Source organism: Monodelphis domestica, chromosome 1 (genome assembly GCF_027887165.1).
Source record: "Monodelphis domestica isolate mMonDom1 chromosome 1, mMonDom1.pri, whole genome shotgun sequence".
Taxonomy (NCBI): Eukaryota; Metazoa; Chordata; class Mammalia; order Didelphimorphia; family Didelphidae; genus Monodelphis; species Monodelphis domestica.
Window position 1 is genome coordinate 127,666,664 of NC_077227.1, and position 25,179 is coordinate 127,691,842.

At 41.3% G+C, this 25,179-nt stretch overlaps 1 protein-coding gene across 4 annotated transcripts; it reads left to right on the forward strand.

Annotated features, from left to right (window-relative positions):
* Positions 1 to 24,406, forward strand: MFGE8 (milk fat globule EGF and factor V/VIII domain containing). 4 transcript variants are annotated; one of them, XM_007479360.2, is made up of 10 exons: positions 1 to 327; positions 3,085 to 3,210; positions 4,505 to 4,648; positions 7,761 to 7,871; positions 8,540 to 8,721; positions 13,856 to 14,011; positions 14,741 to 14,885; positions 21,173 to 21,357; positions 22,596 to 22,751; positions 23,139 to 24,406. In XM_007479360.2, exons 1-10 carry the CDS (start codon positions 255 to 257, stop codon positions 23,280 to 23,282), a joined length of 1,422 nt encoding a protein of 473 aa, XP_007479422.2. In that variant the 5' UTR covers positions 1 to 254; the 3' UTR covers positions 23,283 to 24,406. The 4 variants fall into 4 exon arrangements, with proteins under 4 accessions (XP_007479422.2, XP_007479423.2, XP_056662602.1 ...); XM_007479361.2 differs by lacking the exon at positions 7,761 to 7,871 and having other exon boundaries at positions 84 to 327; XM_007479362.2 differs by lacking the exon at positions 3,085 to 3,210 and having other exon boundaries at positions 85 to 327.
* Positions 24,407 to 25,179: the final 773 nt, after the last annotated feature.

A 25,179-nucleotide genomic window follows, 5' to 3' on the forward strand; every position in this document is an offset into this window, starting at 1 on the left:
GCTGAGCCCATCCTAACAGCACCCTCCGGCCATTGGTCCATCTAGGGAGGAGGCGGGACCGGGGGCCCTATAATATTCAGGCTCAGCATTCAGTAGGGGAGGGAGTAGCCGGTTGACTGACTCATTCTGTGGCTCCCGTCCCCGGAGAAGAAGTCAAAACACAAACAGGCTTGAAGAGCTTGCAGAGTCAGCCCAGCGGGGCCACTGAGCACAAGCCCAGGCAAGAGCTGCTCTCTCAGCTCCTGCTAGATAGCATGAAGGGCCTCAGCGTTCTCCAGACACTTTGGAGACTCTTATTCTCCCTGTCTGTGGTCTTGGCTGCCTCTGGTGAGTCTGATTGCTCTCTTCTAACTTTCTGTCCCTATTGTGAAATGTTCCCGACTTCTGGACGCTTTGGAGACTCTCTAGGAAAACAGTTGCTACTGGGGGGCTGGGTGGGTGGGGTGGGGTTGGGGTGGGAGGAGAAGCACCAGGCTGTAGATCCCCAGTTGCTTTCCTGCTACTCTAGCCAGGACTCGGTCTCCTGCTTAGCCTCCTTCACCATCTTATCTTGCCCAGAAAGGAAGAGGAGTTAACGCAGTGCAATGGTCCTGACTTTTCTTTTCCAGTTTGATTTTTGTAATGAGCAGCGATGTGCCCTGTAAGGGTCCCTCCCAAACTATATTTCTCTTGAGAAGAGTGAGTCAGACTGTGTATATTTCAACTCTACCCCAAAGTTTTCCATCGCCCCCATCAAGAATGCCCGACAGAGACAGGTCTGTTGTGGTGTGGGCGCAGTCAAATAGGGCATGATCCAGGGATTTGGCAGAGCAAGAGGTGAAGCCCAGGGGGAGGAAGGGGTGAATCCCGAGCTGGGATCTAGAAAAAAGAGTGAGCTCCTGGATGGGAGGTTGGCTCAGGAATTCTGATTTGTTTCCTGGGTGATCTTGGGCAGACTCTGCAGATAGGGTAAGTCGAGTGCTGGTCCCCAGAGTTAGAAGGAGTGAATGAGGCTCTTGATCTTCACCTTTTTTTGTGCTGATCCATTCCCCTGCCTTGCTGATCTAATTGATCAGTCATATATGGGTGTGCTCAGATGGTTGTTAAGGATAAACTCATGTGTTTGGGAAAGGTGTGTATGGGAAAGTGAAGAGGAAGAGAAAAGGGAGACAAGAGTTCCAATCACTAGCCCATCCATTTCTTTCTGAGGGAAATGGATATGGGGTTAGGATTAAGGTTTACTAAGATAATTATAGCTCTTGTTTATACAGGACTCTAAAATTTACCATGTGTTTTACATATATTTTCTCATTTGATCCTTTTGTCAACCCTGTGAGGAGAGTGTTGTTTATCAGCCCCATTTTACAGATGAGGAAACTGAGGCTGAGAAATTGTGTCTGGCTCAGTATGCCTGCCATAGAGTTGTTAATAGATAAGGCAGAAATAAAACTCAGGACTTCCTGAGTTGAAGACCAGCTGATATCCCTAGCTACTTCCCAGTGAGATAGGAGGGAGTCTGAGGCTGGCTTCAGGCCAGCCCTTGTCTAAGTTACATGAAGGTCTCATACTTTATGAGGTCCCAAGGGCCTAGAGTTTAGTTATATAAGGAAAGCACTAGATGTTCCAATATTTGTGAAGGATGTCATAGAAAGGATTTGGGTGAGTGGGTAGGGAAGGAGAGGAAGTAAAAGACTGAAATTCTTGCTCCTTTCCCGTAGTTCCCAGTGGAGGTAACCTCTGAATTTTGGAGCTTTATCTTCCTCTGACTATTTAGGATGAATCTGTCCCTGAAAAATAAATCAGGAAGTCATGAACCTCTGTGACCTTGAGCTAAATATTTAAAGTGTGCTCATAGAGTTTAGGACCTGGAAACAGACCTTAGAGTTCATCTATTCCAATTTTTTTTTTATTTTAAAAACAAGAGGAGGAAAGTGCATAGAAATGAATTAACTTATCCAAGATCACACAGCTAATAAGTGAGATATCACTGCCATGCAAAATAGGAGAGATGAGAAATCCTGATCAAATTCTGATTCTTTCCCATAGAATTTCATAGGTCAGGAGAAGAAGTCTGTGCAGTAGAATGTCCCTCTTCCTCTTTGCTAGAAAAGGCAAGAATCTCTAATTCATCTGCTGGGAAAAAAAAGGCCAGATCAAATACTTTATTTCCTTCTCAGCTATGTGATCCAGGTGTATTAGAAATCTTTCTCTTTCACTTTCATTACCTGCTAGTAAATGCCTTTGCCCTGGGGCCAGGTATTTGAGGAGAACTTGGATTTGGTTGGCTGTAGCTTCCTTGATATAAACCTTAAGGATCTCTTTGGTCACCCTGCTAGTCTCTTTATAGTCTAGTGCCCATCTGCTACAGTCTCTTAACCCTCTGGAGGGTTAGGAAATGGGATTAACCTGCTATTTAAAGAACAATGACTAATAGCTTATTAAGAGTTGATTTGAGCTTAGTGCCCTATGAGCTGGAGCTGAGAGAGTTCTGCTCTTCAGGACAGTATACCTCTCTAATCCTCTATTCCTCTTACTCCAGGGCTCTCTTTCTGGTGCCCTTAAAAATATGGAAGACTGGAGCAGCTAGGTGCCTCAGTGGATAGAGACCCAGGCCCAGAGATAGGAGGCTCTGGATTCAAACTGGCCTCAGATACTTTCTAGCTGTGTGACCCTGGGCAAGTCACTTAACCCCAGTTGCCTAGCCCTTATGGCTCTTTTGTCTCATAACTTAATCCTTAATATCAGTTCTAAGACAGAAGGTAAGGGTTTCAAAAGAATAATAAAGAAAAGAAAACATGGAAGATCACACCAGTCTTGGATGGAATGAATTTGGAATCTGGGTTTTTAAAATCAGTTGAGCTTAGAAGGACCTTAACAATCATCTAGTCTAAATTGTTCCTTTTATAGCTGAGCAAACTTGTTCAAGGCATTTAACAAATTGAGGCTTCTTATTGCTAAGTTATTGTTTTAAATCCAGTTTTAAGCTGAAATGATCATGTTCCTCTAGGGTTCAGGAATCATAATATACAGGAAACAGTTTTCATGGAGGGTCTTGTTTCAAAATTCCTGCAGGAAGTTGTCTCTAACAGAGAGTTTGCCTTCCAGGTGAGGATTGTGATCCTAGCCTCTGTCTGAATGGAGGTACCTGCCTGAATGGAAGTGAGAGCTCCACTTTCTACTGCCTCTGCCCTGATGGATTCACTGGGCAGAATTGCAGCGAGACTGAGCAAGGTACCTTGTTAGAGGTTGATTGGCTGAGCTTTCTCTGAAATCAGTCCTAGGTTTTAAGGGCTTTTTTTTTTCCTTTTTAAATTTCTCTCAGATGGCACTGGCATACCACCATTAGATTGTAAGCTCCTTGAGGGCACAGGCTGCCTTTTGCCTCTTTTGTATCCTTTGCATTTATGTGCCTGCAAATAGTTGTTATTTAATAAGTATTGATTAGTTGTTGATCAATTTGGGACCAGGTTTAATACCTTTGTTGTGAAAATTATTTGGGGGAAGAGAGGAGGTGACATTTGTTTTTTTTTTTTTTAATATATTTTATTTGATCATTTCCAAGCATTATTCGTTAAAGACATAGATCATTTTCTTTTCCTCCCCCCCCCCCCACCCCCCATAGCCGATGCGTAAGTCCACTGGGCATTAGATGTTTTCTTGATTTGAACCCATTGCTTTGTTGATAGTATTTGCATTAGAGTGTTCATTTAGAGTCTATCCTCTGTCATGTCCCCTCAACCTCTGTATTCAGGCAGTTGCTTTTTCTCGGTGTTTCCACTCCCATAGTTTATCCTTTGCTTATGAATGGTGTTTTTTTCTCCTGGATCCCTGCAAGTTGTTCAGGGACATTACACCGCCACTAATGGAGAAGTCCATTACGTTCGATTATACCACAGTGTATTAGTCTCTGTGTACAATGTTCTCCTGGTTCTGCTCCTCTCGCTCTGCATCACTTCCTGGAGGTTGTTCCAGTCTCCATGGAACTTCTCCACTTTATTATTCCTTTTAGCACAATAGTATTCCATCACCAACATATACCACAGTTTGTTCAGCCATTCCCCAATTGATGGGCATCCCCTCGTTTTCCAGTTTTTGGCCACCACAAAGAGCGCAGCTATGAATATTTTTGTACAAGTCTTTGTGTCCATTATCTCTTTGGGGTACAGACCCAGCAGTGCTATGGCTGGGTCAAAGGGTAGATATTCTTTTGTCGCCCTTTGGGCATAGTTCCAAATTGCAGGAGGTGACATTTGTAACCTCTGTTCCAAGTGGCTGCTCCATTGTATGGTCAGCCTTCAATGTTAACATAAACTCTGCTTGACTTCATCTGGTTCCCAACCAGGCCTTTTCCCTAGGTGGGTGAGGAATTCATTAGTTCTATTTTCTGGGCCAGGTACTGAGATACTCGAGCTGGTAGTGTGGAATCTTCTTAGGAAAAGTGTGCTTTTGTTTCTACTGATTTTTCAGTCCTATGATTATTCCCAGATCCCACCTAATCACCGGGTCTTTTCTGGTTTCTCTTTAGGGCCCTGCACCCCCAATCCTTGCCTAAACAATGGCCGGTGCCGAGTGGTGACGGAGTCCCGTAGAGGAGATGTCTTTGCCCAGTATGTCTGTGAATGTCCTGAAGGATATGAGGGCCCTCATTGCCAGAAATCAATTTCTCCTGGTGAGTACCAACAGAGTTGTTATTGGGGGGTGGGAAGGAACAAAGGGCAATCCTATGTTTCTAAGAATGGTGATGATGCTGATTCCTCTATAGGGTAGATTTTGGATAAGTCTTCTAAGAAGAGGGCAAGGACTTGGTTAGATTTAGCCATAGGCTGGTAGTAGTAGAGAGAGGATATATTAATAAGTTTTTTGAAATGCTTCCTATATGCCAGGCATTATGCTAAAACATTGAGGATTCAGAGAAAGGCAAAAAACAGCCCTTGTTCTCAAGGAGCTCAGATTCTAATGGGGGGCGGGAAGGGTGTAAACAACTTGAACAGTTTACAGGTTAAATTAGAGGGAAGACACTAGCATTGGGGGGGTTGGATGGGGTAGAATTTGCGCTGAACCTGGAAGGAATCCAGGAAAGCCAGGATACCAAGCAAGAAGAAGAGGGAAAACAGTCATAGTGGCATTTTAAAGCTATTTTTAAAGGCTTTCCCTAGACCAGGTTAGTTCAGCCATACTCTGGATGACTTAGTGGTTGAGTTTCTTTTTTTAGCCAAGGTTCCCATTCAACTGAATCCTTTCTCTACAAGGTAATTCTCCCACAGGCTTGTTCCATGTCTCTAGGCAGCAGGCCAATTCCTGTACCCAGGTGAGTTTCCGTGGAGACACATGAAGTCATTGGGAGCTCTGTATAGGTCTCTTCTAAAAAGAGATGAGGTTGATGTAGCCCAAGGCCAAAGGATCAGGATTAGGGTTCATTCTCTTAGACTTCTGGCTGGAGGCAGGAATTAAAAAAACAAAACAAAACAAGCTAAATCTTGATGAATCCAAAGAAGCACCTAAATCAAGGACCCATAGTAGGAAGTTGTAATATCCTTGTCATGGGATAATGATGGGAGGAGAAGAAGTCTGGGGAAAGCTGGCTGCAATTAATATTTCTAGATTCTCTATCTGAATGAATTTGTCATATGTTTATGTACTTCACCCCCCCCCCCCCATCTTTGATAGTGTTGTGTGTGGATGCATAGTAGTTATGTCTTTGGCCATGGTCAGAACCTGATGATGAGAATAGTTTTCTTCATAAACTTCTACCCTACTAAAAATATCCCCACTTTACAATCTTGCAGTCATGCAATCCTAGCTCAAGGGTTCCTTCTCTCACACTTCAGAGCTGGCCCATTGATACTAATCCTAAAGGTAACCTAAAGCCCAAAATATATACCTTGGATTCCTTTCTTTGAGAGGGTTATAGTGATGCCTCCACCTTCCATGAACCAGTATCTCTTCAGCATCTCCAGAGAGACAAATTCTTTTCACTAGGCTGACTATCCAGAGAAAGCAATCTGGAACACTTCATTGTCTTTACTCTGGGGAGAAGGTAGGCTGTGAACAAGGATCCTGAGATGATGCTCCTCCAGTCTGATTTGGTACAGGATCCAAGATAGTCTTGGAAACTCTTATAGCAAGCAAATTTCACTAAATATTCTTGCCAAAGGCTATTTACTGAGGCCATGAAGGGGCCCTGGATTTGGAGGCCTGGGTTCAAATAATCTTGTCTCTGCTACTTATTGCCCATATGAACTTTAGCAAGTCACTTAACTTCTGGTCCTCAATTGTAAAATAAAGGGCTTAAACCAAAAGACCTCTATGGTCCCATCATCTCTCAATCCTGTGATTCTATTCATGATATCAGTTTGTAGATAAGGCTGGAGGTTGGCTTCTGATTACCATTGTCTCCTCCTCTAAGGAAGATGTGACAGCAGAATATAACTACAGCTGGGAGTCCCTGGCAGTATATCCCTATTCATGAAAATCCCTATTCATTCCTTGGGTCTCTCTGGGGACTTCCTAGAGGAAGTGGTTTTGGAGGAAGCACATAGAGGCAGAGAATAGAGATCTGGCTACACAGGCAAGTGACTTGTAAGGTCCCAGAAGAGGTTCCACAACAATCCTCCTTAACCTCTCTCTTTTTTTTTCTGATTTGTATTTTGGGGGGTAGAATGGAGGCAAAGCTGTGCTTTTCTAGGACCTTCTATGAAAACTTAAGGAATCTTTTCTTGACAACAAGAAACGTAAAAATGGTACCATGGAAAGATGTGGAATCAGAAGATGTAGGTTCAGATCTTAACTATGCTATTTATGGCTTCTGTGACCTTGGACATGTCCTTCATCCTCATTTGGAAAATGAGGAAGTTGGACTGAATAGTCTCTTGTAAATTCCTTCTGGTTCTAAATCTATAATCCCATGAACCACAACCATCTGGGCTCTAATTAGGTAACGGTTTAGGGTCCAATGAGATATGTATTTAAGATATTATCTTTTACAACTATGCATATTTGAATACCAAAAGATATTCCACTTCATAATTCTTATTCCTACTTCTTAGTGATGAGATGGTTCCAAGGCACTATAGATCTAGGATACCATGAGCCTAAAGATTTATTTTAGAAATAAAATTTCCTGTGTTAGCTTGGAATCTATCTCACCTTTGGAAGTATTTGACAGAGAATATCCTATTGATATCCTCCCCAGTGTTGGTTCAGTTTGTTCTAATTTATGTGAGGTCTAGTAGAGAAGCTGCTAGAGGGTCAAAATAGAACAAAACTGCTGTCATGGGCCCTTTTGATGGAAAATGATAGATATAAATTTGCTTTAAAATATTTAATTACATGTTAATTGACATCTAATGAACTTGAATATTCTTTTCTCTAAAATTCCCAGGACCAGTCAGATTAATTTGGGTTCTCCTGGATGTTTCTAATCAATGGAAGAGCCAGCTAGGTGGAGCAGTGGATATAGAGTGTCAGTCCTAGAATCAGGAATTCATCTTCTTGAGTTCAAATCTGGCCTCAGATAATTATTAGTTGTGTGACCCTGGGCAAGCCACTTTTTAACTCTATTTGTCTCAGTTTCCTCATCTGTAAAATGAGATGCAGTGGGAAATGGCAAACTACTTCAGTATCTCTGCCAAGAAAACCCCAAATGGGGTCACAAAGGGTCAGATGTGACTGAAATGGCTGAACAACAAATCAATGGAGGTGGACCTCACTCTGGTAGGAAGTAGAGCTGAGTCAATTCTGTTGTCTCTCCCCCTCCCCCCAACCCATCTATTCCTGAACAGGGAATGAGTGCAACAAACAGCCTTGCAAGAATGGTGGTACCTGTCTTGACCAGGAAGGAGGTTACTTCTGCGAGTGTCCTTCCCCATTCATGGGAAAGTCTTGCCAGTCCCGTAAGTGCTTGACTGGCATTGATCTCTTTTGTCCCATTTATTTTTCCTGTCTTGTAGTCTTAAACCCTTCTGTATCCTGAAAGAGGAATTAGGTGGGCATCTATGAGCCTGGGGCCTAGAAAAGAATCTGAATTTAGCTAGAATAGGAGTATGGGGTTTGGGTGATAGTGAATAAACTGAGTTAAAATTATATCTTCTTTATCTCAACATTTTCCTCTCATTTTGGCCTTCAAGGCCTCTTATCTATCATCTTTCTAATATTATGACTCCCTGCTAGAATGTCTTCTCAGCTCTCCTGACCAGTCTATTTTTCATTTCACATTTATACTATACCTCCTTAAGGCCTCAAGGAGGCCATGTCTAATTAGTTCTACCCAACCAATCCTGATTGGTTATGTCATTTATTTGGTGTGCTGTTCCTATTTATAAAATAACTTGCATTTTATATGTTTTATATAGTTTTAAAAATATCTTTAAGGTCTATGTCTGTGTGTATGTATGTATGTCATCTCCCATCTTGATTACATTATATATTCTTTGAGAGTAGGGCAGGGAAAATTACTTGTTTTTTGGTATACTGTCCCATTCAACCCCCTTAGTGGTTCAACACATGGGCAGTACTGAGCTATTGTTGACCTCCTGATTGACTTTTTTTTCCCTTACCCTAGCTTGCAACATGCCACTGGGGATGGAAGGAGGTGCCATTGCTGATTTCCAGTTATCAGCCTCATCTACGTATTACAGCTTTCTGGGGATGCAGCGCTGGGGGCCAGACTTGGCCCGGCTCAATGGTCAAGGGATTGTCAATGCCTGGACTGCCAGCACCTATGACAAGAACCCCTGGATACAGGTGCTGGAGAATACCAGGGACTCCCCTGGGTGGTCATTAACTGGACTTGGGGGGCCCAATGCTCGGGCTGAAGGAAAAGTGGTTTGGAGGTATTTGTGAATTGGCATGATCAAAGTGGAAGTCAGGAGTTTTTTGTCAGTCCTTCTCCCTGCACACATAGGGGGCTATTAATAGACATTTCTTGCCTTGGGAGTCTAAGCTAGAAGTTACCTGCTTTCTACAACTTAGGGGAAGTATCTGCTTAATGCATTTAAGAAGCATTCATTAAGCATCTGATGTGTACAAGACACTGAGCTTAGAACTGGTGATACATGGGTGAAATGGGATCTAGCACATGCCTTTGAGGATCTTATCATCTAATATGGGGAAGTGGGGAGGGCTGGAATAAGATGTATTCACAAAGAATTTCAATACAGTCAGAATATATGTAAAAGAGAGATCCAAAATATGTTTTTAGAAATAGAAAGATATTTTTTGAAGGGGGAGACAGGATTGGGGGGGTCGAATCAGAGAGGACTTCACAGGGGAGGTAACACCTGAGTTTGGTCTTGAAAAAAATGCAGACTTTTAGCAGAATAGAAAGTCCATTCCAGGCATGGAACACTGAGAGCAAAGGTGTTACTATGAGAGGATTCTGGACAACAATGGAAATGGCAAATAGTCCAATTTGACTGGAATGTAGAATACGTGAACATGAATGATATAAAATTAAGTCCAAAATGTAGGTTAGAGCTAGATTATAGAGAGTTTTGAATGTCAGGAAAAGGAAATTCTATTTAATTTGGAAAGTAGTAGGGAGCTACTGAAGGTTTTTTGTGTTGAGGAATTACTTTAGGGAAAATGAACAGGAAATATGGAAAAAGGATTGGAGAAGAGATAGACATTGGAGTTGGAAATAGTAGTCCAAGATAAAGGGGATTCGAGTTGAAAATAAAAATAGTGCTGGTAGGAGCAAAAGAAAGCAACAGATGTTAGGAAAACGATGGAAATAGGATTGATAAGATTTGGTAATTGATTGGATGTGGGGGACGAAGGGGAACAATGAGTCCAAAGTTTTTGACCCTGAGTGCTGGGACGATGGTAATATAATCAACAGAAACGAAGACGTTATGGGGAGCAACCAGTTTTCTAGGTGGAGGGGAAGCACGGTGGACATGATTAGTCCAGTTTTGCTCCTGTGAAGTTTGCTGTGTCCATAACCATGTAAAGAAGTCCTCTAGGCAAACGATGTGATGCTAGAACTCTGTTGAGAGGTCAGGGCTGGAAATAAGCATCTTTATAGACGTGGTAACTGAACTCAAAGGAGTGGATAAGGTTAGCAAGTAGAGTATTGAACAGAGGACCAAAAGATGGCTCAGTCAATTGAAAGCCAGGCCTAGAGAAGGGAGGTTCTGGGTTCAAATGTGGCCTCAAATGCCTCCTGGCTGTATGATGCTGAGCAAATCACTTAACCCTCATTGCCTACCCCTTGCCACTCTTCTGCCTTGGAACAAATACGCAGGATTTTTTCGAAGGCGGAAGATAAAGGTTTTTAAAAAAGAAAGAGGACCAAAGACAGAACTTAGGGAAACATCCATGTTTAAGAAGTGGCTTAAAATTGAGGACCCAACAAAGGAGGCAAGAAGGGAATTAGAGGATAGGAATTGAACCCTGAGAATGGGGTCATGGAATCTGGGAAAGAAAGGAATATCAAGACCACTTTCTTAGTACCAAATTCAGTGGTCTTTTAAGTTTTCATCCTCTAATACCTCATTTTAACATTTCAAACTGTTTCCTATCCTGCCTTGATATTCCAAGTAATTCAGGATGGCAGGAACATAGAATGTGTGAAAATGCCGTGTGAGATAATCTTAGAAAGGTAAGTGTGAGTCAGACCAAGAAGAACTCTAAAAGCTAGGTTGAGGAGTTTGTGTTTTATCCTAGAGGGAACAGAGAGTCACAGAAAGCTTTTTGATTGGACGTGTCACCATCAGAGCTGTTGTGGCTTAGAAAGATTATGGTCTTAATATTACCAATGAAGTAGCAGGCAATGTCATCTGCTCAGAATAAAGGGTGGTGGTTTGGGGGGCTGGAGGACTAAGAGAAAGATTTACAATACTAGGATGGAGAGTATGAGAGCCATTAAAAGACTTCTAAAAGGAGTGTGGTACATCAGTCAGAGCCTGATTGAGGCTAGATGGCAAATGTTTTCATGATTTCTTCTAACTCATTGTTTAGGGTTAACAGAGTGGAAATGGGGGGTGGGGATTCAAGTGTGGAAGAGAATGTTGGATCGGCATGGCTGACCCTAAGGGAGGGAATCGAGGGCAGAATGAGCTTGATGAATTGGCACAGTAAGTCAGAATCCTGAATTCTGAAGCAATTTGATGATTCGCTTCAACAAATAAAATTCAACAAATTGATCACCTACTTTGTGTACAGAATTGTATGAAGTGCTGGGAGAGTTTTTGTTGTTTAGGCATTTTTTGGTTGTGTCTTATTCTTTGTGACTCCATTTGGGGTTTCTTGGCAAAGATACTGGAGTGGCCTGCCATTTCCTTCTCCAGATCATTTTATAAATGAGGAAACTGAGGCAAACAGGGTTAAATGATTTGCTCAGGGTCACAAAGCTAGTGAGTGTCTGAACCTAGATTTGAACTCATGAAGATGAGTTCTCCTGACTTGAGGCTCAGCACTCTTTGCCTGAGACAAAGTTTAGAAGGCACAAATCCTTCCTTCATTGAGTTCCTAGTCTGGAAGAGCTTTTGAAAACTATACCTATATATAACGATAAGGAAAATGAATATAAATTGAGAGGGGAAGAAAAGTGTCCCTGCATGATATTGGAGACTAGTGGAGAAAGAAAGATCCTGACAGACTTGGACCACCCAGGGAGACTTTGTTTGAATTGATCTTTTAAAGATGAAACAGGTAGGGGAAGGAGGATATTCATGGCATAAGGAACATTGGACAAACTATGGAGGTGGGAATGAGAATGATGTGTCTCAGGGAATATAGTATAGTTAATTTTGACTGTATTATAGGATATATGGTAGGGAAGTGGCATGAGAAGTGGCTAGACAGGTAGAGTGGTACTATATTGCTGACGGTCTTAAAGCCAATGAAAAAGTGTGACTTTTACTTGGTATACAATACTAGGGAGCCATAGGAGATTTATGAGCAGAAGAGTGACATTGCTATATAAATATAGAAAATTAATCTGGCAGTAGTAAGAAGATTGGTTCAGGGTGGAAGAAGTGAAAATTAGAATCAAGAAGGTCTATTAGGAAGTTATTACAGAGTTCCATGTGGATAATAATGAGCACCTGAGGAGGGTGGTAATAATAGAACTAGAGAATAAGGGAGATAGTTTATTTATTTTATTTTATTTTTATCAATTGCATAAAGAAAACAAATTTCTTTATAAGTTTTTGGAACTTATAAGATTTCCCTCTCTCCTTCCTTCCTGCCTCCTGGAGGTGTCAAGCAATTCAATCTGGGTTATACATGTATTTTCATGCAAAATTATATAGGAGGTGTTTTAAAGGTAGACTCACCAAAACATAGTAATTGGTTGGATGTGTGAAGTGAAGGAAACAAGAAAGTCGAATATAACGTTTAAGATTTCAATAGAAAAAGATGGATTAATGGCAGTGCCACTGGCAGAAATAGTAAAATCAGAAGAAGATTTTAGAAAGAAATCAGTTTTAGGGAGAAAGACAAAGAGCCCTTTTTTAGACTTGAGCTTTCAGGCACTGTTGAGGCATTTGGAAGAGATAGACAGGAGCAGTTAAAATGATGGGTCAGATACTTGGAAGGTCAAGAGCTAGAGATAGAGAAGCCAAATATATAAATATGAGAGTTAAGGCTGTAAGAGCGAATGAGGTTGACAAGAGAGATAAGAAGGCCAAGGACTGTATCTTGAATGATTTCCTACTTTCAAGGTTCAGGAACAGGAGCTATCAATGAGAGGAGATATTTGGAGAAGTATAGGAAGAACCAGGCGAGTGTAGCTCTGCAGGCTGAACCTAGATTGCAGGGAATAAAGGAGAGAAAGTTATCTGCACGGGGAGTACAGTTTGGGGTTGAGGAGAGAGGGAATGATTTGGAAAAATTGCTGTGGAGATTGAGCAAAGAAAGCAATTAGTATCCCATAGGGAGGGCCTCACTGAGGTTATACCATAAATCTCTAGTGGGTAAAACCATTTCACTAGCATACCTTTTGCCTAGCGATGCTCAGTATTCTGGGAGTAGGAGCAGAGAATTTACACAATGGAGGTTATCTAAGGTTGAGTTTAAGAGTGGCAGGTTGGGGTAGGATGTGGGAGTGGTGGTGAGGCATTCCAGGGAAGTGGTTAGTGATTCATTAAAATGATAGGGTACTGGGAAGAGGCTGAATATGGAGGCTTGTGAAGTCAGAGTTAGGGAGAGACGATGAGAAAAAGGGTGAGTGGTCACTAAAGAGCAAGTTTAATGGGAATTGATGGGAGTGGAAGGATAGGAGACTATGTTTGGGCTGGGGGAGGGATTTCAGAGTTCATAATCTTTGAAGCTGCACTAGTTCAAATGATCCTGAGATCTAAGATGTGACACCACTGTGAATGTCTGAGATAGAGATGGAGAGCCCAGAGGTTCAAGGCACTATGCGTTTTAGTGTTACAATGATTATCAATGGGAATGTTTAAGTCTAAGAGGAGGCTAGTTAAGGAATGGGTGGAGACTTCAAGCTATGTCTTCCTAGACAGTAGGAAGAAAGTGGAATGTCTATCGAGGGCACCAGAGGAAACGAGGTCGATTCAGCAAAGCATTTTGAGACAAAGGTTCAGAGACCTGGAATATGGTCTACAGGGAACAGGTTTCAGAGAGTAGACTTTACATGGAGGACCTGATAAAATCTTGCAAACTCAGATTTCTATGAGGTTGGGTTGGAGAAAGTGGAGCTAGGAGGCCAGTGAGGGGTCTGGCTCTGGTAGGGTGGTTAACCTGAAAAAGGGATTTATTTGCTGATAGAAGAGCTTGGCTATTGTCTATCTTAGCCAAGTTCCCCTTGCAGCAGAGGACAGCATGAAATGGCAACCAGGAAATGGGGTCTTGGATGAGAAGGACCTTCATTGAAATCTCCCCCAAAACTTGGGGTTCTCTGCTCTGTCCTCAGGTGAACCTTTTGCGGAAGATGAGAATAACAGGCATTATGACACAGGGAGCCAGCCGGACAGGGAGTTCTGAATATCTGCGGACCTTCAAAGTGGGATATAGCGATGACGGGTACATCTTTAAATTCATCCAGGAGCCAAGTAAACTCAGAGACCAGGTAAGAGACAGACTGGTATTGGGAGGAGAGATGGGGATACTGTCATGGGAGGAAGAAGGGCATTTTAGATTGAGGAGTAGCACACTGGACTATTACTATGAAGGTGACAGTTTTGGGGGCCACATTGATGAGACATAAGCAACTCCTGAAGGAGAAAGATACAAGAAGAACAAAGAGGTGTCTAAGGTGCCAGTCACTAGTGGGAGCATGGATGGAGTTCAAATGTTTTTAGGCCATATCTTTAGGATGGTTCCTGTTCTATTCCTGAAGAAATTACTTTGAAAATATTTTTTATTGGTTTTTCTATTTATGTGTTCTTTCCTCCCATAGAATGTAAGCTCCTTGAGGACATGACTGCTTTGCTTTTATAATTATATCCATGGCACCTAGAACAATGTCTGGCACATAGACATGATTACTTAATAGCATTTGGGAAAACTCAGAATATCCGTGTCTGACTGAAATGTCTATTTGAGCTCTTCTTGCAAGCTGGGAATGAGCAATCAAGGCACTAGAAGTGTTGGACTGACTTGTGTGAGTGTGTGTGTGGTGTGTGAAAGTGTCTATATAGATGGAGAAGGCACATGGGAGTTCCAGAAAAGTGCAAAGAACATAAGAATTAATATTAGTATCAGGGCTGTTGTGGGATCTGGACCAACCAAATCCATGAAGTTTATCCCTTATGAACAGTCCTGCACTTGCTCCACTCATTTCATTCCATCATGCCAGGTCTTTGTGGGAAACATAGACAACAATGGCCCAAAGGCCAACGTTTTTGATCCACCTCTGGTGACCCAGTTTGTGCGGATCGTGCCCATTGTCTGTCGCAGAGCCTGTACCCTCCGGTTTGAACTTTATGGTTGTGAAGTGGAAGGTGAGTCAATGTGGAGGATTGGGGTGGGATGAGGATGGTATGGGCTTGTGAATTGGAAAAGCAAAAGATATTGTTCAATACTTTATTTTTTTCCTAGCTAAATAATGCTAAAAGAATTAGAGGAAGGCCTCTAGCCTATTGGGTAGATCCTCTATCTATAGAGAGTTTATAGAAAGAAATGGACAAGAAATGCACTGAATAAAGAAATATGGAGGAGTTGCTTTTTGTATCCGTGGCAGAAGTATTATGAGATAGTTGATCCTTTGGAGTATTGATTTATAAATTGAATTAATCTGGGTCAGATAGAGAGACTTTGTATGACAAACATGGGCATGTTGGTCCTCAATTCTTAGGACTATAAAAGGAATAGGTGCACACAATGAATCTGGAGTCAGGAAGACCTGAATTAAAATTTTACCTCAGACACTTATTAGCTATATGACATTAGTCAAGTGATTTAATCTCTTCCTGCCTCAATTTTCTTATCAGTAAAAAATGGGGACAGTAATATAACCTACCTCCCAGAGTTGTTAGGAGAATTAAATGAGATAAGATTCATACAGCACTTTGCAAATCTTAAAGTGCTATATAAATGATAGGCATTATTGCCATGCTTATATCTGTGGGCAGCTAGGTGGTGAAGTGGATAGAGTGCTGGGCCTGAAGTCAGGAAGACTCATCTCCCTGAGTTCAAATCTGGCCTCAGACCTTTACTAGCTGTGTGATTCTGGGCAAGTCACATAACCCTGTTTGCCTCAGTTTCTCATCTGTAAAATGAGCTGAAGAAATTATTGATGATCTCAAAGAGCTTTTTAATATATGGGTTATATTTTTAAAATGTTTACCACATTGGAAATGAAAACCAATAACATTAAAAATATTTTTTGTTGATTCATGAAAAATAACAATAATAAACCCATCATTTATTAATATACCAAATTTTTGTAAAGAATAACTATATTTTCCAAAACAAAAAAAATAGCAAGAATATTGTTTTTCATAGTTTCACAAATATATTTAGTGTCTGACTTAATAGTAGACAAGTGGATTCTCATATTTGCTTTTTCTTTGTCATGAAATATGGTTTCAGTTGAAGTATGTGAAGAAAATTTGGTTTTACACAGATGTGTAGTTGGAAAGTAGAATATTTTAGTAAGCAAATAATGTCATATTATTATGAAAATAGTTTTGATATTGAGGACCCTCTGAAAGGGTGCTGGGTCCAAGGACCACACTTTGCACACTCCTGGTCAAGTCTAACAAGTTGAGAAAATTGATATTCAATAGAGCTCACCTGATAGTCTGTGGGATAATCCAAGAAAATCCTTTCTGCGATGACACTGCCAAGAGAATGTGAAGAAATCTTGGAAGGATAAGAAGTAAAATCAGCATGGAAAAACTCTCAAGGCCATCTTGTCCAATCCCTTTGGTTCTGCAGAAAAAGAAAAGTGATTTGCTTGAGGCTGCCAAAGCTAGGTTCTCTGATACCAAAGGTGCCATTGTTTCTAGACATGAGGCTGGATTCTGCTCTTTTCTGTCCTTTGAGAGAGAGTCCCAAAACCTCCAGAAGGGGATGATATCCTCCCAAATCAGGAGGCTTCTGGTGTCAGAATAGAATAAAGATGAAAGATTAGTGCTGGGTTGGAAGAGGGCAACTGGAAAGAAAGGTGACTTATGATGGCGGTGGGTGCCTAGGTGGTCAGAGTTGCCCTGGAGGTTATCCTTCCTTTTCTCTCCACATTCCACCACCATCCCACCCATCTGGTCCATCCTCTCTTAATTTAGTTTGCTTTCTTGTGTTCCCCCCCACCATGCTTGAAGAAAGAATTTCCTTCCCTCAGTGGCCACACTGACACCTCATGGCTACAAGTAGAACCGCAGCCTGTTTCCTGCCCTGACACTATGAAACCACCTGTGCTCTTCTATTCCTCCACCTCTTTCTTTGCCTTCTTGTCGGTGATGTAGTTTCTTGATTATCTCTCCCACTTCCTATTCTCCTTTTCCTTTTCATCCTCTTCCACTTATTTTCCTCGGTTTGAATCCTGACCCCAGCAATTTCTAGCTGTTTGATTTAACCTCTATGAGCCTCCATTTCTTCAATTTTTAAATGAAGATAATTCAATTCAGTTCAAGAAACATTTATCAGGTGCCTACTGTGTACCAGGTACTGTGCTAAGGGAAGGGGATAGCAAAAGACACAGAAGACAGTCCCTGCCCTCTAGGAACTTATAAGAGAATGTGGGAGATAAAGCTATACAAAATAAGCTCTATACAGGATAAATAGGAAATAATTAAAAGAGGGAAAGTACTAGGATTTAAGAGGAGTCGAGGAAGGCTTCCTGTAAGAGATGGGATTTTAGTTAGGACTTAAGGAAACCAGGGGAGTCAGTAGTCAGAACAGAGGTGATAGAACATTTCGTATATGGGGAACAGCCAGAAAAAATTCCGAGAGCTGGAAGATGGAGTGTCTTGTTCAGAAAACAGCCTCTAGTATCACTGGGTCAAATAGGTAATAATGCTTTTTATACCTGTCTCATGGATTTTCAGTGAGAAAAAATGCTTTAGAATCAGAAAACTATCTAAGGTTTTTCAGTTCTAAAAAGCTGTGATCGAGGTGAATTAACTTGCCAAGATCCTGGCACTAGGAAGTGCTGGAGTGTATGGTCAAATCCAGGCTATCTGACACAAAATTCACTCTTCTTTCCTCTACAGAATGCCTGAAGATAAAAGGAAGTAACTGCATGTTTATTCTGTCTATATAGTTTGTGCAGTTTTTTGTATGTTGTCTTCCTTATTAGACTGTAAACTCCTTGAGAATAGGGACTCTCTAGCTTTTTTCTTTTGTATTCCTAGAGCTTAGCACAGTTTTTGGTACATAGTGGATGTTTAATAAATATTGATTGACTGATCGACAGAGAATTAGGTTTAAACACTAGCTGCAGATAACCCCCCAATGGATATTCTCTAAGCCAATAATCATGAATTTACTTTTCTATACTTAGAACTGGAAGGAATCTTAGAGACCTAACATTTTTAATAGGAAAGGAAAACAAGGTCCTAGAGAACTGAAGTGGCTCAAACAATGTCTCATGTAGATTTTGGCACAGTTAGGACTTGGACCCTAGATGTCCTAATTCCTGTGTACTTTATATACTATTACCACTTTACATCTATACTGTAAAACTGGCTTAAATAGATATCTCTTAAGACTTTTATGTAAAATAGTATCTTTTAGCTGTGAGGATGTTAGGCATAGCTCCTTTTATTTTTTGCAGATATTATATATTTTTTTACATATTGAAGATTTAAAGCAATCTTGTGTCAAGCAAGTCTATTGGCACCATTTCCCCAAAAGTACATGCTCACATTGTGCCTCTGTGTCACCTTTTGGTAATTCTTGCAATATTTCAAAACTTCCCATTATTATTACATGTCATTATATTTGTTATGGTGATCTGTGATCACTGATCTTTAACATTACTATTGTAATTGTTTTGGGGTGCCACAAACTACACTCATAATAAGATAGTAAACTTAATTGATAAATGTGTGTGTTTTGACTGTTCCACAGACCAGTCATTTCCGCATTTCTCTCCCTTTCCTTGGGTCTCCCTGTTCCCTGAGACACAGAATTGAAGAATATTACATAAATTTAGTTGATAAAGCAGTAGTGGGTTTTGAGAGAATTATTCCAATTTTGAAAGAATTTCTACTGTGGGTAAAATCATATCAAACAGCATTTTGGGCTACAGAGAAATCTTTTGTGAAAGGAAGAGTCAATCACAGTGGCAAACTTCAGTGTCTAATTTTTTTTTTAAATTTCCCTAACCACCATCCCAACCTTCAGCAACCACCTCTCTGATCATTGGGGCATGACTCTCCACCAACAAAATGATTATGACTCACTGAAGGCTTATTTGGCAATAAAGTATTTTTAAAATTAGATTGTGTTATTAAACATAATACTATTGAGTATTTAATAAACTACAATATAGTATGAACATAACATTTAAATGTGTTGGGAAACCAAAATATTCATGTGGCTCACTTTATTGTGATATTTGTTTTTTGTGGTAGTCTGGACCCAAATACTGCTCTGGGATTGATAATAATCTCTTGCTTTGGTGGGCTGGGGCAAAATTATTCACTTACCTCTTCATTTATCTAGCATTTATGGAAGGGGCAGTTGCTGTTTTAGTTTTTGGGGATTTGAAATGAAAACATAAAGTTCCTGCCCTTGAAGTTTTTGTAGTGTGAAAGGGGAGATGATAAGATACAAGAAACATCGGTAAGAGATAGTATGGAGTAAATTCTACACAAGATGTATATGGAGTCTGGGGTTCATATAGGAGAGAGTAGAGGTTAAGGTCAGGAAGGTACATATATCCTAGTACAGAGAAAGAGTTTTTTTTTACCAGGTCTGGATCCCTTCTGATTCTGAGATCCCCTTGATTCTGAGTCTGGATTTTTTTTTCTCTAGGCAATAGGAGTTTTTATTGAATTTTGTTTTTTCTTTGAGCAGAAATGTTATATGGTGGTGATATTTTACGAAGGTCATTCCTAAGGTGATTGTGCATGGAACATAGTAAATAATTAGCAAATGCTTTTAGAATGAGTTAGTGGTAGGCAGGATGGGCTAGACCAATGATTTCTAAACTTTTTGGTCCCAAGATTCCTTTACCCTCTTTTTTCCACCTTAAAAAGCTTACTTTTTCCATATAGTGTATTGGTTCCAAGGGAGATGAGCAGTATGGGCTAGGCAATGGGTTTAAGTGATTTGCCCAGGGTCACACAGCTAGGAAGTGTATAAGGTCATATTTGAACCAAGGACTACCCATGTCTAGACCTGGCTCTCAATCCATTGAGACACCTTGATGCCTCCTTTTATACTCTTAAATATTCTTGAGGATCCCCTTCCCCAAAGAGTTTTTGATTATGTGGATTATATTTATCAATGTCTACTATAGTAAAACTTGAAATACATTAGTATTATTATAAAAATAACTTGGCTTCATGGACCTCCTGAAGGGGTCTTGGTGACTCCTAGGGTTCCTGAGATCACACAATGAAAACTGCTAGACTAGAGGAGGAGAGATCAATTAGGGTCTCCTGCAACTGTCTTAGTAGGAGGACCTGATCTAGAGATGTAGCAGAAGGGATGGAACAGATGTGATGAATTGGAAGAAAGGTCATGAAGGAAATATCAGTCATTTGGTGACTATTTAGATGTGGAAGTGAGGGCAACTGGAATACGAGTCAAAGATGATTTCAAGCTTAGATAATAGACTTGGAAATACTTTTTGGGGATGATGTTGAACTTTAGTTTTGAAACTGCCTGATAAACATTTGAAGATGTAGACCTAGAGTTTTGAGAGATTAGGGCTGAAGATAAAGATTTGAGAGTCATTATCAGGGAATGATGCTACAAATCTTTGAAGAAGATAATGGGTAAAGGGAAGAGAAGAGGGCCAACGACCCCAATTTGGAGGATACCCACACTTAGCCAGTGTAGGAATGACGAGAAATTAGGGAAGGAGAGAGTGGTCAGAGAGGGAAAAGGAAAACCTGGTTTGCTGTGTAGTTCTCCATCATAGAAGCCAAGGGAAAAGAATTACAAAAAAGGCTGTGATCAGCACTTTTATATGCTGCAGGGGTCAAGGAGAATAAGAACTGAGGGAAGGCCATTGGAATTGGTGATTAGAAAATCGTTGATATGATCCAGGACAATTTTGAAGGACTTATGATGAAGAATGCTACCCAAGTCAGAATACAGATCAAAGTATATGATTTTTCACTTTAGTTTATTTGGGTTTATGTTTTGGGGGTTGTTTTTCATGTTTTTCATGATAATACATGTATAACTCAGATCCAATTGTTTACCATTTCTGGGAAGGGGGAGGGAAGGGAGAAAGGGAGACAATTTGGATCTTATGACTTCATGAAACCTATGTGGAAAATTGTTATTATATATAATTGGTAAATATCTTTACATATATAAAAAAGAAAATCATTGATAGCTTTGCAAAGAGTTGTTTGTTTGTGGTTGTGGAGATAGGAAAAATTGGGAATAAACCACACAGGTGTTTGGGTGAACAAGAAACTACTGGGTTTGGTTGAGAAAATGGATGAAATGTGATGAGATCTGCCTCTGTTCCTAACCACCATTGCTTCTCCTTTCCCTAGAGTGAGGTGTAGTTATTAATCTTCCTCCTATCTTTGCAACCTGCTCTCCCCCTTAGTTCTTTCTGTGCCTGCCATTGGATTACACACTATTTTCAACTTTGCAGGTTGTTCTTCGCCTCTGGGTATGAAGTCCATGGCTATCCCTGACAAAAAGATCACAGCTTCTAGCACCTTCAAGACTTTTGGCCTGGATGCTTTCAGTTGGCATCCCTATTTTGCTAGATTGGACAAAACAGGCAAATTCAATGCTTGGACTGCTCAGCGCTTACAGGGCACTGAATGGTTGCAGGTATGTCCTAATCTTCCCTTGACTTTCTGAGTTCCTTCATTGGATCTAGAGATAATTTAAAACCTTTCCTATTTTCCCCAAGGAATCTGCTTTCCACTGTCCTTGTTGCATTTGCTCCAGTAATTGCTCCTGACTTCAGGGAGGGAGAATTTCAGAAAACAAAACAAAACACAACTAATTTCAGTTTGCCATTTCCTACCTCCTTTATCCTGCCTTTTACTGCTTCCTTTCCTTTTTTTCTTTCCCTGGCCCCTAGAAAATTGAACCTCCCTAGATACTGTGGAGGCAGAGGATGGACTTCAGTCCTATACCTCCCAGTATCTCCAGGAAGAAAAAGAAACTCCTGAAAGAGGAAGAGTCTGATTTCCTGGTTTCTGTCAATTATCTCCCCATTGGATCCTAAGCTCTTTAAGGACAGGGACTATCTCTTGCCTTTTTTTTTTTTGTATCTCTGGAACTTAGGGCAATGCCTGCCACATAGGAAGTTCTTAATGAATGCTTGTGGATTGATTAATTGTTTACATTTAGGGTTGATCAGGACCTATTGTATCTGGGGCTGAGTTGAGATAGGAGAGAAGAGGAATAGTGGGCAGGTTTGGAGGTTTTAAGGAGAGAAGAGGAATAGTGGGCAGGTTTGGAGGTTTTTGCTGAGTCTAATGTATCTTCCTTCACCTTTAACCAAACTCCTCTTACATTTCTTCAACTGAGGAAAGAATTCTAAGATGGATCTATGAGATGACACCCTGTTGTTCTTGGTATTCGAAGTCAAGATTAGGAACAACAATTAAAGGAAAACAATTTTGACTCAATAGAAGAATGAACAAAAGACTTACCTGTCAATTTTCCTGATTCTTCCTTTACTCTTTTGTCTGCTGTATTGAGCTACCCTGATAGATTCTCATATAGAACCTCCTGAAGCATCTGTAGGTTTCCAGCCCAGGAACCTGGGGCTAAAAAGAGCAGGGTTATGATTAGGCCCACATAGAGGGGATCTGTTGCAATGGCTATCTTAAACAAAGTTTCCTATGACACCATTGAATAGTCATACATTTTAGTGCTCAAAAAACCCCTTTGTATCATTTAGTTCAACCCACCCATTTAACAGAGGATTGAAATAATTTGCCCTAGGTCACATAGTAAGTGGCAGTCAGGATTTGAACCCAGGACTCCAGACCCCACCCACATCCAGTGTTTTTCCACTGTGCGAGCAGAAAGATACATTTGATTTTTTCCTACAGATTGAATTGGAAGTCCCGAAGCGGGTGACAGGTATCATCACTCAAGGGGCCCGGGATTTCGGTAATATCCAGTATGTATCAGCCTACAAAGTGGCCTATAGTAATGATGGCAAGTCTTGGACTCAATACAAGGACAGAAGAACAAATACTAGCAAGGTGTGTCTTCTGGGGACTATGGGTTGGAAGAATAGGGGTCAAAAAATCTCTGCTCCCAGGGACTTTTTGTAGGTCCCTCCTAATGATCTAGGAAAACTAGAAGAGATGAAGAATGGACCGAATCCCTAGATTTGAGCTACTTGGTGTGTGGGAGGTGGTGCTTGTGGGGAGAAGGTACAGTGGTCCATAACAAAGAAGAGTCATTGTTCCCTGGGGTCTGAAAACTTGATCCTATTAATGGGAGGAAGAAGAGGAGGAGTGTGTGTATGTGGCATGGGGAGTGGGACTTATGGGATGAACAGAGGCTGCTGACCCTGGGAAGAGGGAAGAGGCATGAGTCCCTGGGCTTGTCTGTGCCATTAATCACCTGCTTTTATCCCTCTACAGATCTTCATAGGAAACTCAGACAACAACTCCCACAAGAAGAATATATTTGAAACCCCTTTCTACTCCCGGTTTGTCCGGATCCTACCTGTTGCCTGGCATGGCCGTATCACCTTGAGGGTGGAGCTGCTGGGCTGTGAGGGGTAGAGCCCTTCTACTTATGAGAGAGACTGGACAGGGGCTGAAGAGGATGTGAGGTCCAAGACCAGGGCTTGCCTTCTTCCTCCCCCTAACCCTGACTCCAGCCTCTATGCCTCACTTGCCTCCACCTGCATGTCCCATGCCCTAAGACCTGGGAACAGGATGAGCAGTGGAGGTTCACCGCCTGATTGTAGTTGAAACTTGGGATGGGGGGGGTGGGAGGGGCTTCGGGGCCCCCTGTTTTTTCTGTAGGGGACAGGCTTTGCCTAGGGTGACCCTCACCCTCATGCTCACGCTGCTGTGGCCCCCACAGCTGTTGCACACTGGGGACCTGAGTCCTTAACCCCTACATTGGGAGTTATTCCAGATCTCTTTAGTTTCAATCAGTGTCAGAAATCTTAGAGTTCTACAGAGAGGGGCGTGATTGGTGTGGAAGAAATTTGTGTTTCAATGTGTGGGAATAGGTAGCATGTAGAAGTAGGGCTCGTGTGTTATAAATTGCAGTGGAGAATGGATGTGTGTGTATGTGTGTGTGTGGTACCTGCTTTCCTGCCTCTATCTACCCTTCTTTCCCTCTAAGGCTTGCTTTAGAGCCAGAAATATAGGAAGAACCAGTGGTAGAAGGACCTATTCTTCTCTGCAAGTTCTTACTACTCTCCCCAACATTCCTTCCCCCAGCCGTCTAGAAAGAAAAGAAATCTGCAGTGACTTTCTGTTCTGATAACCCCTAGCAGGGGTCTTCCCTGGACCTGTCAGTTATACATTCTTAGGCAAGAGTGACAGAAGGGGGAGGGGATCTTCCAACAGGCAGACAATTGCCTCCACCCCTTTATCTCCTATAGACTCTCCTGTTTACTTTCTGTCTTCTGCTTTGATTTCAAGAAGAAAGGGGTGTTAAAAAAAAAGAGTTTAAGAAGGAACTGGGGATGGGATTGGGGAATTTCTAAAGGGCTCAGGAAAAAAGGTCTGAAAAATATCACCTGGGGCCAAAGGATTAATCTATTACCTTTAAAAAGCTGACAGAGAGGGGTCAGATGGATGTGGGGGCTCTGATGTCTTTTCTATACCCTGGTGATTGTAACACAAGATGGGTAATTTCTAAAATATATTTATACTTACCAACTTCTCCATTTCCTGGTGTCATGTCTGATTGGAAGCGCATAATCAGAAGTGTTTTATTGGGTTTCCCCAGTCCGCTGTGTTGTGTGGAAAGGAGGGAGAAATCATCTCTCCACACTCCCAGAAACTAGTTGCTTGCTCCCATCCCATTGGTTTCTGCCATTTTGTTTTTGTTTACAAGTGCTTTGCTCTCATACTCTGAAGCTGAGAGTCTTTCTGGAGCTACCCTTCCCTGTCCTATTCCCCCACCATTCACCTACTTAGAACTGGAGAGCTCTAATCCAAATCGAAAAAGGTTTCATTCAATACTTATCATGTGCCAGGCACTGTGAACACTAGAGACACAAAGACAAAAATCATAATCTCTCTTTGACTTCAAGCAGCTTATATTCTACTAGGGGAATTACCATATGGAAAGATATGTGTTTACATTATTATTTGAGGAAGGAGAGAGCACTGGGTGGGGATGGGGAGAGATGAAGTGGGAACAATGAGGAAGGCCTCCCAGAAGGATGTAATATATGAATTATTTGGAAGAGAGCAAGGGATTCTAAAAGGCAGTGCAGAGGATAAAATGTTGTATCTGGACTCAGACATTGCACAAGGTCACTTAACTTGTATTGGCCTCAGTTTCCTCATCTATAAAAATGGGGATAAATAAATAAAAATTGCACCTACTGGACAGCTTGAGGTGGCACAATGGACAGAGTGCTTGGTCTGGAATCAGGAAGTCTCATCTTCTTGAGTTCAAATCTGGCCTGAGACACTAAATGTGTGACCCTGG

Coding starts and splice junctions, on each gene's coding strand:
- MFGE8 (XM_007479360.2), top strand. CDS start 255: ATGAAGGGCCTCAGCGTTCTCCAGACACTTTGGAGACTCTTATTCTCC. Junction 8,722..13,855: donor ACAAGAACCCCTGGATACAG/GTGCTGGAGAAT, acceptor CTCTGTCCTCAG/GTGAACCTTTTGCGGAAGAT. Junction 14,886..21,172: donor TTATGGTTGTGAAGTGGAAG/GTGAGTCAATGT, acceptor TCAACTTTGCAG/GTTGTTCTTCGCCTCTGGGT.